We start from the raw sequence: 15894 nt of genomic DNA on the forward strand, positions 1-15894 counted from the left end.
TTTTTCCATTCTAATTATGTTAGGGACTATTTTCCTCAGCGGAAGGTTACCCAGCAAAATATCAGAAGTTCAAGGTAAATATATACTTTTAAAGTTTTTTTTTTAAAAGAGAAAATAAAGAAATAAATTGTTTTCTAATAGCGATAGAGCCCTCTCGATGCGTGCTCTACCGTGTGGTAGATGACCTTGACTTTCGTTGGTGCCCTCGCCTACGGCTCGAGACGCATAATTCCAGTAGTGGTCATCTACCACACGGTAGAGCCTGCATCGATGGGCTCTATCGCTTAAATAGTAGCTACGTTTTACATGTCTCCAAATAAATATTAGCTGACATTTCATTAAAGGAACAATGCAACGGAAAAGGAAACCATACTGGGAAGTTTTGTATGCCGGGAACTATTGTATATGACACCGGTCCGAATCCAGGCTATGCCACTGTCAACCGCAGACAGGAGTTCCCAGGGGGTGGCGCACAATTGGCCAAGCGCTGCCCAGGCAGAGTAGGGGTTAAGTCGGCTGGGGAGTCCTTGGCTCACCGCACAACAGAGACCCCTATGACTGGCCGGCCTGTATGCAATTCAGAACTGCGTGACTGACGGCACTCGTTTCAGGTGAGTGCTCGTCTTCGTCTCTCCCGAGTTAGTTCGGAGGTGGCAGCGGTGAACCAGATTGAATAATAATTAGACATTCCAAAAAATGGGAGAAAATTGGAAAATGATTAAAAATAATTGTTAAAAAAAATAAAAATAAAGATGGGCGATGTAAATTCTAACATAAACCTGCCATAATTGTGGCAATATCAACAATGTATTTATTTGATATTGCATTTTTGTATTATTTTTTTTGTTACCATTATGTTACACATACAGGTTTCTTGATCTACTCCATTTTATGCATGCAAAATAGGTTGGCAAGCATTCTAAAAATAAATCCTGATTGGCTAACTTGCTGATATCTGGTATATAGAAATCCCGTCTCTGTTCACACCTATATTACTTATTTTTGGTTTGTGTCAAGTGTCAACCATGTTTGGTTGATTAAACATACATGCTCCCAACTCCAAGAAATACATTTTCACCAATACACAAATTGCAAGCCCCCACCCCCTCACCCCACTTTTTTTTTTTTTTTTTTTGCACAATTAACAAAATGGTGTCTTTGTTCAGGGTCAGATCCTGGTTACCTGCTCTTTAGAGATGTACAGTACATCAGAGCTCGGTCCCTTTTTAAGCCTGCTCAGTCTTAGCATTCTCGGAAGCGTACCCAATGTTCAGTTAATCCGTCAATAAGAAAAGGTCAACTTTTTCAGCTTGTCAGGTATGAAAGTGGTTAATTGGAAATTACAGCACATTTTCTATGGAATGAAAATGCCCCCGGCAATTAAACCTAACCTCTTATGTAACTTAGAACAATCGTTTCTATTATATCCTTCAAAGTGAAAAACGGTCTCCTTTGACCTCATACTGGTTTTCATTAGGCATTGGTACAGTGGGGGGTCTATACTGAGTAAACTCTCACTCATTAGACCCTGCTTTAACTTGTGTACCTCAGTAAATGTATCTGTGCCACCCACAAACAGAACGTGTGCAGAACTGTGCTCATCAATTTGTTTGGACAATTTGTTTCGTTTTCTATATACTAAGTGAATTATAACTGAAAGGTTTACAGTCCTGATCTCAAATATAAGACATATACATTGATTGTGAGGATGCCATTGTAATTTTTGAAGGCCATTAATTCTGAAAACAAATAATCTGAACTAGATGCGGTTGCCCACCTTTAAATACAGTTTTATGTACATCAAACATTATTTAATTCATCAAAGTGTACTAAGAAAATTGTCTTTAAATAAAGTCATAAATTAAAGCTTTATGAATAGTGCACACTATAACCAATTAAAAAAATATATAATAAAAAATCAGCAAAAACAAATCATAGTCTGGGAAATCACACCACGATTTGTCCACCAGATGGCAGTAGTAAACCACCTTATTTCATCATTGCACACAAGTTTTTACTTATTTACAAAGTTTTCATACCCCGTGGTACCGAGTCTGTCTCTTCCTGGATTGACCTGTGTTACCTTATTTTTTGTCATTCAGAGATATAGTGGTTTCCCACTTGGCAACAGTCTTGTCAAATCCATTATCAGCGTGACACCTGTGCTTATCCCCCAGGTATTTGAATCATCTGCTAGCAATAACCCTAATGCAGAAGTGCATTTAAATTCTGTCAAAGTACAAGTAGTGGTGGACAACTTCTAGAAAGGTCATATTATACTTTAGGACTTGCTGCATTGCCTGGTAGTTCTTACAAGTGCAGATATGTGCCACTTTTCAAACTTAGGATTCCCCTAATGTAAGATTTAAAGGTCTGGATAAAGGTACTTGTTTCGCCATCCACTTTCCATTATTCCCAGAGGTCTGTAGTGCACCACAGAATGTGAACACTAATGACCATGGTTTATCAAAGCAAGCACTGTAAGTGCATTGCTATTGTGGGTAAAAGGTTTTGGGTTGTCATTGAGATATCCTATGCTTATGTTAACACTTTCATATATACTGCAGTCTGGAATGACTGCCTTGTCCAATGTGCTAAGCTGAGTGTAAAATAACTTATTAGTACCGGTAGTTAATGTTCTAAGTAATTCAATCTTGTATTTTATTGAACTGAAGCCATACAATTGAACAATATGAAGAAACTGTAGTGTTTTGCTTCCACATTGCCAGGTGTGTTTGTGTGTGAGTCATTGATTCCACAAACAACTTACCAGCAGAACAATGTCTCTTTTATGTAAGAAAAATATTTTTTAAAAGGTTTGTTCATTTTAAATACTACAATATATTTAACATTCGGTCAGAATGTTAGTCAATTTGGGTAGAGCTGTTAGGTAAAAGCACTAAAGTTTTTTGGGTTTTTTTCTATTGGGGTATGTTACAGACCCCCAGGTCAGAATAGAAATGAAAGCAAAATATTATACGAAGCAATTAGAAATGCATGTAGGGGCAATACTGTAATCATGGGTGATTTCAATTTTCCCAATATAAACTGAGAAAACAATGGGATGTGGTAACATAGAAACTGAACTGATTGATACCGTAAATCACTGCTTCTTGACCCAGGTGTCAAAAACCCAACAAGGCACAGAGCAATGTTAGATCTGGTGTTCACAAACACCCAGGTGTAATATAGAAGTAGTAGAATTGGGGAAAGTGATCATGACATGGTTCCATCAAAATTCCAGGCAAAAGGCTGCACTAAAGTGTATAATTTCAGAAAGGCTAACTTTGATGGGATGAGACAGGAACTAAGGGAAATAGACAGTGAAATTGGGGGATATGACAGCTGAAGTTCAGTGGAACAGATTTAAAATTATAATGCAAGAACATGTAGGACAAGTATATACCTAAAATGAAAAATACCAGGTTTAACAAACAGTAAAACGTGTGGCAAATGAATTGTAATGTTAAGAAATGTAAAGTATTCCATATTGGGCATATAAATCAATGTTATAAGTATAAAATGAACAGGATGGAAATAGGGGACAAGGGGCCATATTTAGCAAATATGCGTGCAGCCGCTTCTGCTCAGGCACAAATGACAGCATTAGCGAACCGCCGCAATAGTAGCGCATGAAAACGTAATTTAGAAGTCGAGTCTCATGCGTGGGCTACCTCACATCAAATAGTGAATCATGCGCCCAGCCAATCAAAGCACAGTGGGGGGAGTAAGGTTACAACCAATAAGGATTCAACATTCCCTTTAAGAGCACCTGTGCATCTGAGATAGCGAACGGAGGGCATTTTGAAAGCCAAAAAAAAAAAAAGAACAAAGGAAACAAAATAAATAAAAAATGTCCAGCAGCCCAAGTGAAGAGGATGACCAAGCCTCTCAAGTAAGGGTACGAAATATAAAAGAAAATGAATCTATAAGTCTGACCTGCCTGGCACTTTCAGCATTTGCAAGCTCCACCGCTAGGGCTTCAAGTTCAGTATCTGCTTCCCTCAAACCCTGTAATCTTTCCTCTGTAAGTTCAACAGCATATCCATTACGAAGAGCTATGTTATGTAAAATACAACAAGCCAGGATGATATTGCTAACCTTATGAGGAGTGTACTGTAGTGTTCCCCCAGAGACATCCAAACATCGGAATCACATTTTGAGGATTGCAAATGTTTGCTCAATTACAGTATGAGCACATTTATTATTATTATTTATTTCTTAGCAGACGCCCTTATCCAGGCCGACTTACAATTGTTACAAGATATCACACTATTTTTACATACAATTACCCATTTATACAGTTGGTCTTTAGCGACAGCTCCTGGTACATGTTAGCCGTCTAATAATAACAAACGAGTACAAGTAGACACAACAAAACAAACAAACACTGAACACTCATGGTTATTTTATCACTCCTTTAGTGGTCCATCCGTAACCAAAACAAAGGAACAGACAGCTCAGCCACTTCCCCTAAATAGTTTCAGTCACACTCTCTTTCAGTTATGCAGCCAATCACGTCTTCTCCAATCCGTGACTGACACATCGCCTACCGCATTAAGGCGATGACTTCTGGTATTGTGGCTCCGCCCCCTTCCTGGATAGCTGGCTTCCGACTGACCCTGGAATGAACTGCCAGACCATCCAGTACGAGGCACACTGTTCCTGTTACACAGTCGGGAGGGAGATTGTTGACTCGGATTCATTCGCTCTCTGTCACGGGTGTTTAATATGGCATACCTCAAACCTTATGGGGAGGGGTTGACACTGGGTCATTTGCACATGCCCATGTTTAGCTTTGGAATTAATTCTGTAATCCAAAAGTTTTCATGGTAGTTGTTACCATGGACTCACATGCATTATGTGGTCCAGATAAACTGGAACATTTTAAAATATGTATCTGTTTCATATCATAATAAATCATATTAAAATATATTCTAACACACAGTCCTGAATCTTGCCTTTTACTGTCACAGCAAAGTATGAAAGGGAAATTAAAAACCAGCAGATCTGATGTTTTCAGCATTTACATTTTGAATCAGAGTAAAGGTGGAGTTTTTTACTTTAAACTGAACGACCAAAATACCCTCTTTCCCTCCCAAACATGGTACCCTACAACCGGCCCTGCCACTAACACAGTGCTGCAACAGAACAAAGAATCCTGTCCGCGTTGTGCTTTCAAAAAGGACATGTCATGTTACTGTTTGTTTTGTTTCACATTTTCCTTGATTGCTCAATTTCATACTAAAGGTGCTTGATTTGCAGACTTATGTTGTTCTAGACACCTCTTCTAAATCCTGCCCTTAATGTCCTTATGACTTAAAGCATAAAATAAAAATATTATTAGCTTTTGTCAAGGTTAACTGCACAGCAAAGCTTAGACCAAGGCTGGGTTTGTTCATATTCCCGGTCATATTCCCGGTCATATTCATGGTCATATTCCCGGTCATATTCCCAGTCATATTCATGGTCATATTCACTAAGCATTTGCTATTTTTTGTACAAGCAAAAACAAACTGTTAATGCTACAGAAATACCGTAAAAAATAAAAACAAGAAGCACATTGTTTTTTAGCACTGGGATAAATGCATTGTAAGTATGACCCGGAGTAAAGTGTACATGCCATTTCATTACATACAGTCACTTTGCTGTTGGCATTAAAATATTTGTATTTATTTATATTTATTTACTTTCACCAATATATTTTAAAAAGAAGGGTTTTTTTTCTTACATATCAGATCCATGCTTTGCATGACACCGCTACACGGACAACTATGACAGCAGCTCATCTCTGGCCAGCTGCAAAGCACTAAGTATGTAATTAGAGCTCAGCCAAGTAAGCCATATTTATCTCTCTTAAAAAAAAACAAAACAAAAAAAAAACCACATGCACTTCTCTGTAATTGCACCCTCACTGATCAAGCTGGAAATGAAAGAGGCTATTGAGGCTACATGCACACAGAAAACTCTATTTCCTTTGAGAATAAGACACACCAAACAATGTGTGAACTGTACTAATTTGACAGCATGTGTTCAAAAAGCAATTAATTATACTGAGGATAAGGAGGATAATTACTTATCGGGATGCATCAGGAGTCTTGGTTCATTATTACTTTCAAAAGGAAACACTTTGCATTTATACATTAAAAAAACATCATGAAGATTGTCTAAAGAACACGTTTACTTCCTCAGTGATTGTAATCAGGCCATATTAATGCAGCGTGGCATGCTATTTGGGGTGGATAGCTTTTAATCAAAGCCATGATTAGTAAAAATATGTTTCTCAAATATCTGAAAAATGACGTGAATGAAAGAACTGGTATAATTGATAGCTTTTCCACTTAAGCAAAACATTCTTCTTGAATGCCTTTATTGAATTACAGCATGTAATTATTATTATTATTATTATTATTATTATTATTATTATTATTATTATTATTATTATTATTATTATTATTTATTATGATATTGCTAATCTTATGAGGAGTGTACTGTAGTGTTCCCCCAGAGACATCCAAACATCGGAATCACATTTTGAGGATTGCAAATGTTTGCTCAATTACAGTATGAGCACATTTATTATTATTATTTATTTCTTAGCAGACACCCTTATCCAGGGCGACTTACAATTGTTACAAGATATCACATTATTTTTACTACAATTACATTATTTATTTATTTTTTTACACATTATTTTGACATACAATTACCCATTTATACATTTTTTTTTTTTTTTTTACTGAAGCAATCCACTGTCTATCGATCACCTCTCGCATCTAGTTCAAGACTCTTGTACTAGCCTACAGATGCCTTGACCAGACTGCACCCAGCTACCTCCAGACCCTCATCTCTCCCTACACCCCCACTCGACCTCTCCGCTCTGCCTGCACTAGAAGACTGGCTGCACCTCCTCTACGCACCCCTGCCTCCAGAGCCTGCTCTTTCTCCACCCTCGCTCCGCAGTAGTGGAATGACCTTCCTACAGATGTCAGGGCCGCCCAGTCCGACCACATTCCGGCGCCTCCTTAAGACTCACCTCTTCAGACAGCACCTGTAGAACTCCTCTGTTTTTCCCCTGGGACACTATCACCCTTCCTTAAATGCGCTTCATTTGCTCTTATCTGCCCCCTATTTTACTGCATTTAATCCTGTACTTCAGAGTACTGTAATCTGCCAGGTGTTCAATCTGTAGTATTTTGTATTTAATCATATCCTGATGTAACTATCACTGACACTGTTATCTGCTCTGTTATTGAATCGTATTTTGTCATATACTTGTACTTGCTTGAACCAAAGTCATTGTATTTATCTTGCTCTTATTGTATTATTACTTGTACTGAAACACTTGAAATGTATTTGCTTACGATTGTAAGTCGCCCTGGATAAGGGCATCTGCTAAGAAATAAATAAATAAATAAATAAATAAATAAATAAATAAATAAATAATAATAATAATAATAATAATAATAATAATAATAATAATAAAGTACCTTGCTCAAGGGTACAGCAGCAGTGTCCCCCACCTGGGACTGAGCAATCACAGCATATTTGTAGGTTTAAAGGTACAATGGAAAGGGTTTAAAACAATGGCTATTGTTTTACACACATATCAACCATGCTATTTGGTTTCCAGTTCTTGTCTTATTTATGTTTTTCAACACATCATTGAGAGTTAGTTTGATGCTGCTGCTGAAGGCCATTTCTACCGGTAGTTCAGTATCTCACAAGGGTGGTACTAAAGGTTAGAGTAAAGCGCCTTTCACATTGGCACTTCTACCCTGGTCCGGACCCAGGTTCTGGCTACTGGGTCACAGTCCTGCATAGTGTGAAACCACGTACCTGGGTCATACCCGGGTTAACCTGGGTCTCGGCGACAACACCTCAGGATGTGGGTTGACATGCTTTGACCCGGGCTGAGCGAGACACAATGCATGACGGCCGACAAAATAACAAACAGCCACACCTGTGTGAACGTTTTTATTTTATTCTGTTTAGCCATATTTTTGTTGCTTGAGACACACCATGAGCCAGATTGCAGCAGGGATGAAAACATTTGCTCTATTCAACATTTGGGCTGACGGTTCAATCCAGAGAAGCTTGGATGGAAGCGTCTGTAACAAGCTGTATCCGGGGCATTGATACGTGTATTGTTTACTTGCGTCTGTCACCCAGATCAACCTGCTTTATCAATAGCAGTGTGAAATCACACAGCCGACCCGCATGACACCGGGTCCTGACCTGGGTAGGTTCCGACCCGGGTAAATCATGCCAGTGTGAAAGGGGCTTAAGATACATTATAATTAACTTCACCTTTAACACTTGTGATAGCTTCCCTGCTGACAATATTTTAACTAGTTAAGTTAATTTCTACTGTTAAAGGAAATGCATTCAAGCCTCGTGTTTACTGACGTATTACCCATTGTAATGTAGTGAGATAATATTGTCACTTACCAGTAATAGAATATTCTAAAAATAAAATGGTATGGTTGTCATTTTATCGGTATTGTATTTGATAAGTGTTAAAAAAAATAAAAATAAAAAAAACACAAATGTTCTGGAACTGAACAAGGATTCTAGTTATATAAGCTATACTGCTATTGTAGTTCAGGGTTTGTACTGTTGAGTGTGTAAGTTAGGGCAGACCAGAGAAGGAGATACAGGGAGAGAGGCTGGCTAAAGAAGAAAGCAGCAAGAACTGAACTTGACTGTAAAGCACTACACATATGCGAGGACTAGATACTGCTGAAGAGAAAAGAAACTGTCAAATCACAAGTATATTTTTGTACTTCTGAAATGTTAACAATGTATTTTCCTTTTTTTTTTCATTGCGCAGTATCAAATATTTGGCAGTCACCTCCAATCTTTACAAATCCAGAAACATCCATGTGACTGTAACATCCATCCTCAAACTCATATGGGCCACCAAGTGTAAAAAAAAAGCACAAATATTTACCAGGTGTTTTTTCCAGAATTAACTTAAATCACATAATTTTGTCTAGATTTAACCAAAAAATATTTTTTTTCCAAATTTAGCTTAATACATAAATTATAACAAAAACATACTGTCAGCTAAATGTTGACTTGCCAAGTGTAAAAAAAAAAGATTTAATTGTCATATTGACTTTAAATGTTGAATTTATGATACGCGTTTTCAATATTTATAAATTACATCTGAAAGTACACATTTCAAAACTATTAAGTATGTTTTTGTTAACATTTTTGTTTACTGGTGACCATGCGTGAGAAACAGATTCTGAAAGCTTTTTACTCCAATTGTCATGAGCATTTTTATATGCAGTTTTAAGGTGTTTTTTTTATTTTTATTTTTTTCAAATTGTAATCGTCGTCTTTTCCTTACAGAAAAATGGGCTATTGACAATTTGGTGTAAATGTAGCCCATTGTTTATTATTGAAAAAATAGTTTTTAAAACCATGCTGTTATTTTAATCAACATATTATTCAAGTACTGTGGCAATATCAACAAGATGTTTGCAATGATCAAACAATCAGCCCACAGCTGTCCAACAAGAGCAGAAACGAAGTGGAACACAGGGCAGATTTGTAAAGTCAAATTGGTTAAATTGAATGAAAGCTCAAAATGAAAATCTGTGCATAGATTTTTAAACTGACGTATATTTTCATTGTAATAAATACATGTTTCCTATATACAGTGAGTTGGACTGACCTTATAATATACACTGAAGCAGCCATGCTTTGCTCATCCCACATTTTCACACATAAATATCAACCATAACTAAACACCAAAAAGAGTAGGACTATTCTGATAAATAATATTTTGTATAAAAAAAGACAAACATCAAATAATTCAGTTAGCTATATCGTCCACTAGACCTGTGAATACAAAATTTAAGCTATCAGTATAACAAGTAGAACATCATGACCATCTTCCACAATAGGTTAAGTAAAAATGGACGTGTGACATACAGACTGAAATAGGATCCTCTATATATAGATTCAGATACTCTAAAATAATCAAACACAATTTTATCATGCTTCTTTAAGTAATGGGGAAGGTGCAAGAAGACAGCTGAATCTTCTATGTGTTATTTCAGGCAAATGGTGACTGAATCTGAAGCAGAAAATGTTTCCTCAATGTACAACTATATTTATTTTTTGTATCATGATTGGATGTTTAATATTTCCTCAGAAAGGAAGATCTTTCAATATCAATAAAATACATGGATGGCACAAATAAGACATTTGAGTTATAATTCCCTTTCCACAACCCCTTTATCATAATAGTGATATGTGTTCTTTAGTTATTGTTTATTGTTTTATTGAAATAGATAAAGGGTTGAGCTATGATTATAAAGGCTATACAAGTAGATAACAGACTTCCAAGTGGGTACAATCCAAGACCGCAGGCAAGGGAGATGCTTGTCTCAAAGTACAGTCGATATGTCTTCTAGTTATTCCTATTGTTTGTTTTTACTAATGATTTTTATGGGCCTGGATTTTCCTTAGTCAGGCACTTGCTTCTGCTCTGAGTTTGACTTCAACATAATCAGTCATTCAACAACAAGCTGTAAATGGGAGACTTTGTTAAATGTGTTTATTGAAACTGTACAGAATTCTGTTATCACAGGGTATGATTTGTGTTTCAAATCAATTTCTGAAATGTTTATTGATCATTTTTTTTCTAAACCCTTAATTAGCTACATTCCCCACTACACCTCCACTGTCATTAAGCTCAGCTTTTAATTTCTAATAGATTTTTCTTAATTTCTCTCAAGTTACAATACACTAGAGCAGTGTTCATGTAACTCTCTGTGTCTGAGTTCAAAATGCGAAAGGGGCTGCTGTTTAGCGTTGTATCTTTTGAGCTATTTAATATGGCCAGGAAATCATTTATTGAAAGTACTGTCAGACTAGAGGTTAGATTATCAAGGCTATTCATCTTTTGCGCACAGAATGGCAAATACACCATTTCCAATTCTGAAATGAATAAAAAACAACTTAAACTACTGGTAAGCCCCCAACATTAAACGTTTCAGTTGTTTATTTCTGGTTAGGTACCTTTTGTGGGTGTGGAATAACATTTGGAGTAAATATCTTTGAGAATACCACCCTATATGTACATATGTGTTGTCATTATTTATTACCTTTGCCTCCCTAGCGTCTCTAGACTGGTGTTCCATATATGATTCAATATGTGTGTAGTCAGTTGTGTATACTTAAATGTAATGTTTTGTTTGTTTTAAAAACACTAGATGCAAATGCAATTGGATATCTTTGCCCTGTGTAGCCACATATGAATATATTGTTCAGTAATGTGATTTTTATTCATTTTTACACCTTAAAATGCCCTCCATTTTGCACATTTGCATTTATGATTGAGTGATGCCTTAAGGGTTAGTAGCTGCGTCCTTTTCACTGTTTAGAGCCAGTCAATATCTACCACTATGTAAGCAGTTCAAGCGAGGAAAAGGTGAACGATGACAGCACAAAGTTTCATTGTTAAAACCAATTCTGGTTGAAATAAAATAAAAGTAAATAAATAAATAAATACATACATACATACATACATAAATAAATAAATAAATAAATAAATAAATAAAAAGATATACCTGCACAAACTACCTGATCATGATATCAAAGGATATTTCAGTTTTCAATTTGTTTGTTTTATTTACTACCTCGACTTCCAGACGTAGTCGACTTTACAATATGCCTTTCCTGAATGTTTGAGCTTACCCATGTGAATCATATGACTAGAATGTAACTCACCAGCGGTGCCGCTTTGTAGAGCTGATTTCCTGCCTTCAGAACCGTCTGTACTGTCCTGCCTTTTCAGTACCTCGGATAGCGATTGTCTTCTGCGATCTTTGCCAGTACTCTGTCGGGATCTTTGTGAAGAACACACGTTTGTTCGGCTTATGGTACTCCGTTTCTTCCTCCGAAGCGTTTCTGGTTCCGATTTGACTTGAACCACCGTGTTCTTAGACTTGGTCAACGCAGATGTGACTGACCCCATTCCTGTATTCACTCAAGCCTCAACCCCAGTTAATTATTATTCGTGTTTTATAATGCTTCACCTTTTTCAGTGTATGTTTAATTATTTTTCTTTATGCATGTACTTTTCTATACATACATTTTTTCCTTAAAATTGTATATCAGTGTATCTCAAAGACGAAGACTCTTTTAGTGCAGCAATTTTCTTTTTTTCTTCTTTTTCTTTCTTTTTTTTATTACTATAACTATCCTCTACTAGAACTGATCGGAACAGTATCTTATCAGAGTCACTTGTTAGTAACGTTCTGCCCTCTAAGCCTGAATTAAGAAGAAAGCGAGAATGCAGACTTCAAGTTGTTTAATGCTTCCCTTAGTGGAAGAAGAAAGAAATCACGGTGTTCAAGTGTTCTTTGCATAGAAAATGACACGGATAAACACTTTTTATTTCCCGGTTGCAACTGCTAAACAAATGTACAAAAAAAAAATGCCTTCCCTCCAGCAAGTGGCTAGATGTCGTCACATGGACCAAGTTCTGTTTTAGTTTTCCGTTTGACTACCAACACCCCCCCAGGCAAATCAACTGACGTAAATAAAAATTGCAAATTAGTCTTGCTAGTTTTCCCTGGGTAAAATCTGGGAAATACTGCAAGAAAAAGTACGGGTAAATAGTTTAATGTACTGCAGTGTCTAATACGTTGTATTATTATTATTATTATTATTATTATTATTATTATTATTATTATTATTATTATTATTATTATTATTATTAATAATAATAATAATAATAATAATAATAATAATAATAATAATAATAATAATAATAATAATAATAAGCACAAAATATGGTCAACTCTACAAGTTTCCCAGTTTAAAGTCTATGTAATGTAAAATTAAAAAATTAAGTTACTGTATATTATTGAATAAATCTAAAAACTATAACCCTGTGCTGGGCGTATATATATATATATATATATATATATATATATATATATATATATATATATATATATATATATATATATATATGCAAATGTGTATTGTGATGGCTGTGATGGCTAGTTCCCATCAAAGAAAGCAACCTCAGCGTGTAACTCTACAGGACCTTTTTGATTTCTTTGAAGCTGAAGGGTAATGCATCTGTTTCGGCCTGTAGCAGCAGGAGGTTTTAAATGTTTGTTTGGGCAGATAGGGTGTTCTCCTATTTTTGAGCAACAACATTTACATTTTGCAAAAGACATTACCTAAACAGAGTACTTACAGTTTGGTGTTATACAGATAACCGGGAGATTCTAAATGTGTCGTTCCTTGTACCTGGGATTAGAGTTTATATGAACAGCATTCCGTGGTAGCTGGTGGAGAGAAGGATGGAAGTAGCAACAAAGACAACAGGTGAATGCTCAGACTGGGTATAAGAAGAGCTCTGATTAATTTAACAGACGGGAATCCTCCCTCATCCTCCTGAACCATGCCAAGGTTAAACAGAGAAGTGGTCTTAAATTAAACAAAATAATTCAAATCAAGTGAGCAAAAAATCCAAGGGTGTACATGAAAAAAGACAGAAAGCATGTGTGTCATCATCCAGAAATCACATCACATTGGTTTAAAAAACAACAGGGTGTCTGCTCTCAATCAGAAACTTTGCTTGTTCCTAGTCAAGGAGGGTTAGACACTTCCATTCTGAAAGCACTTCCCATGAGCGGGCTCATTGACTGTCATGGGAGAGGGTTTTATACCTTAGACATTTCTCATTTCAGAATTATATAACATTGTTGGTAGTCATGGTTTCTGTTATTAGTTTTACAGCATTACCAGTAGTGATACATATTGGTGTTGTTACTGATGATCTACCTGTATCCGCATAGCAATCCTATAAAGGTCATTTGATGCTGTTTTTAGAAAATCAGTACAAAGAAAATGTACAAAGTAGAGAATAAATCTGTTAAAATATCGTTTGATGTGACTTTTTACTGTGTCTCATCTTTTACATTAACTAATATAATATACCACTGGATAAAATTGTGCACTAAGCAATGCTAAGGTATCTTGAAGTTAATTAGGGTGGGCAATGCATTTTAATTTTTTTTTTTTTTTCTTAAGCCAGTACTTAAACCAGCAGGACCAATTAAATGTAGAGCACACCAGTTATTTTGAATAGGTTAGCTCTGTACTGCCTTGGTGATGGCCTGCTGTAACATCCTCCCCTGGTGCCTGGCACTGCAAGGGAAAACTAAATAGAGCGTTAGAGGCAAGAACCAGGGCCATCAAGCAGCACCTGACTCAGCCTCCAGAGACAGTTAATTTGTTGTTTACCTTGCCCGTTTTTATTTTGTTTTCTTGTCAGTAATATTGAAAAGACTTAATGTCTGTTACAAGGTGTGGTTATGTTTAGGCTTGCTTGAGCATGATTAATTACACCAACCAGTGCCCAACTACCAACCAGGAACAGCATCTCTGACAAATGTGCTTTAAACTGGAGATGAGGGGGTGGGATGGTTATTCATATATGTGAAAGTAAAACATGATACAGCTGCCCTCTCCACCACTGTGGTCCATAGGTATTGCAGTGGTTTACAAGGTTGTCTATGCTGGACAGTGTTCCTTTTCAGTTTTTTTTCCGTCACATGGTTTCAGGACTGCATGTGAAGGTTAAAATGGAAAAGGATAACTGGTGCCATGAATACAAAGCATGGGTCTCTGTATTGTAATTTAAGATGAGGCATTTCTACCTTTTTACATCTTTAAGAGCTGTTTTGCAGTGGATGCTGTGTTCATTATAATCAATAAAAGACAGCAGAACAGAAGCAAGACATAAAAAACAAACAAATCTAACAGCACATCGCTGGCCATTGTCACCACATGGCACAACAAGATTACAGTCATTAAGGTTACATGACATATGATAATGACTTTGCATTGACTCATTAAGAATGAACATTTCAGTTCAATTGGATGTGTTCATTTCTCTTGTCACTGTTAATAACAGCAAACATACACTCGCATTCACTGTTGTTTTCATAACCTTGGTACAAAATGTAAATTATAAAAATAGAAGTTCATAGATTAGCCACTGTCTCAATGAATTAAATAGACCCGCATTTGTGTTTATTATTGCTTACTATGCCAATGTTTTATAAACAAATTAACATTTTCTCAGGTGGAATGGTGAAGGAACAGCAGGCCTATCCAGGGATGAAAGCATCTCCCATACCAGGGTTTAACACAGCACAGCCAAGCACACACTTTACAGTCAGCAATTAACAAGAATGCCTCTATTTTACATGGTTAATTGGCCTGATTCAATTTCTTCCATTAAACCTGGAAGGTGTTTGTGAATATAGGTATACATAAACAGGCAATGCACTGTGGACAGGAACGTAATTAAGCTTCTCTATGAACCTGTGAACTTTAGTTCTTACCTTAACTACATCCCTAGGCCTCTCAAATTGTACTGAAATATTGTGCCTGGTGCTTATATGAAGTGGACTGCTATACACCTCAAACTAGCTTATGACCAGTCTCAGGCCTTGAAGCTGAAAACTGACCCAGGGTAGGGGACATTGAGGTCTTGTCCTTGGCTGTGAGGTCTGGCCTAGGATGGCCTTGGTCCTTTAACTTAAAGGACAAGTGTCCCCAATATTAGTAAGAATTTAATTATATGTGTCATTTATATATATATATATTAGTGTAGGTTAGGTTGAAGCACAGCTATAAGCACGTTTTTACACTGGCCTCAGCCTTAAAAGTTCCAGTATTTTCTGGCTGGGAATACAAACACGTTATGACTGCCAAACTGAATTCCCTTATGCTTGACATGTCTTAAACGCATCTACAACCAAGCTTCCCCTAACTACTTTCTCATGTCAATGGTCTTACTGTTATATTACAGACCTTTAGAGCTGCCATGCTGAATCATTATATCCT

At 36.5% G+C, this 15894-nt stretch overlaps 1 protein-coding gene across 3 annotated transcripts in view; it reads right to left on the reverse strand.

The window, feature by feature from the left end:
- Positions 1-12653, reverse strand: part of LOC117394773 (dual specificity calcium/calmodulin-dependent 3',5'-cyclic nucleotide phosphodiesterase 1C-like) — a 186545-nt gene extending 173892 nt beyond the window's left edge. For all 3 annotated transcript variants that reach the window (XM_059018750.1, XM_059018752.1, XM_059018751.1), the window contains exon 1: positions 11749-12653. In XM_059018750.1, coding sequence (XP_058874733.1) covers positions 11749-11995 — 247 coding nt within the window. In that variant the 5' untranslated portion in view covers positions 11996-12653. The remainder of the gene's footprint in view (positions 1-11748) is intronic.
- Between the last annotated feature and the right edge of the window lie 3241 nt (positions 12654-15894).

The sequence above is a fragment of the Acipenser ruthenus genome, chromosome 3 (assembly GCF_902713425.1).
Source record: "Acipenser ruthenus chromosome 3, fAciRut3.2 maternal haplotype, whole genome shotgun sequence".
NCBI lineage: Eukaryota > Metazoa > Chordata > Actinopteri > Acipenseriformes > Acipenseridae > Acipenser > Acipenser ruthenus.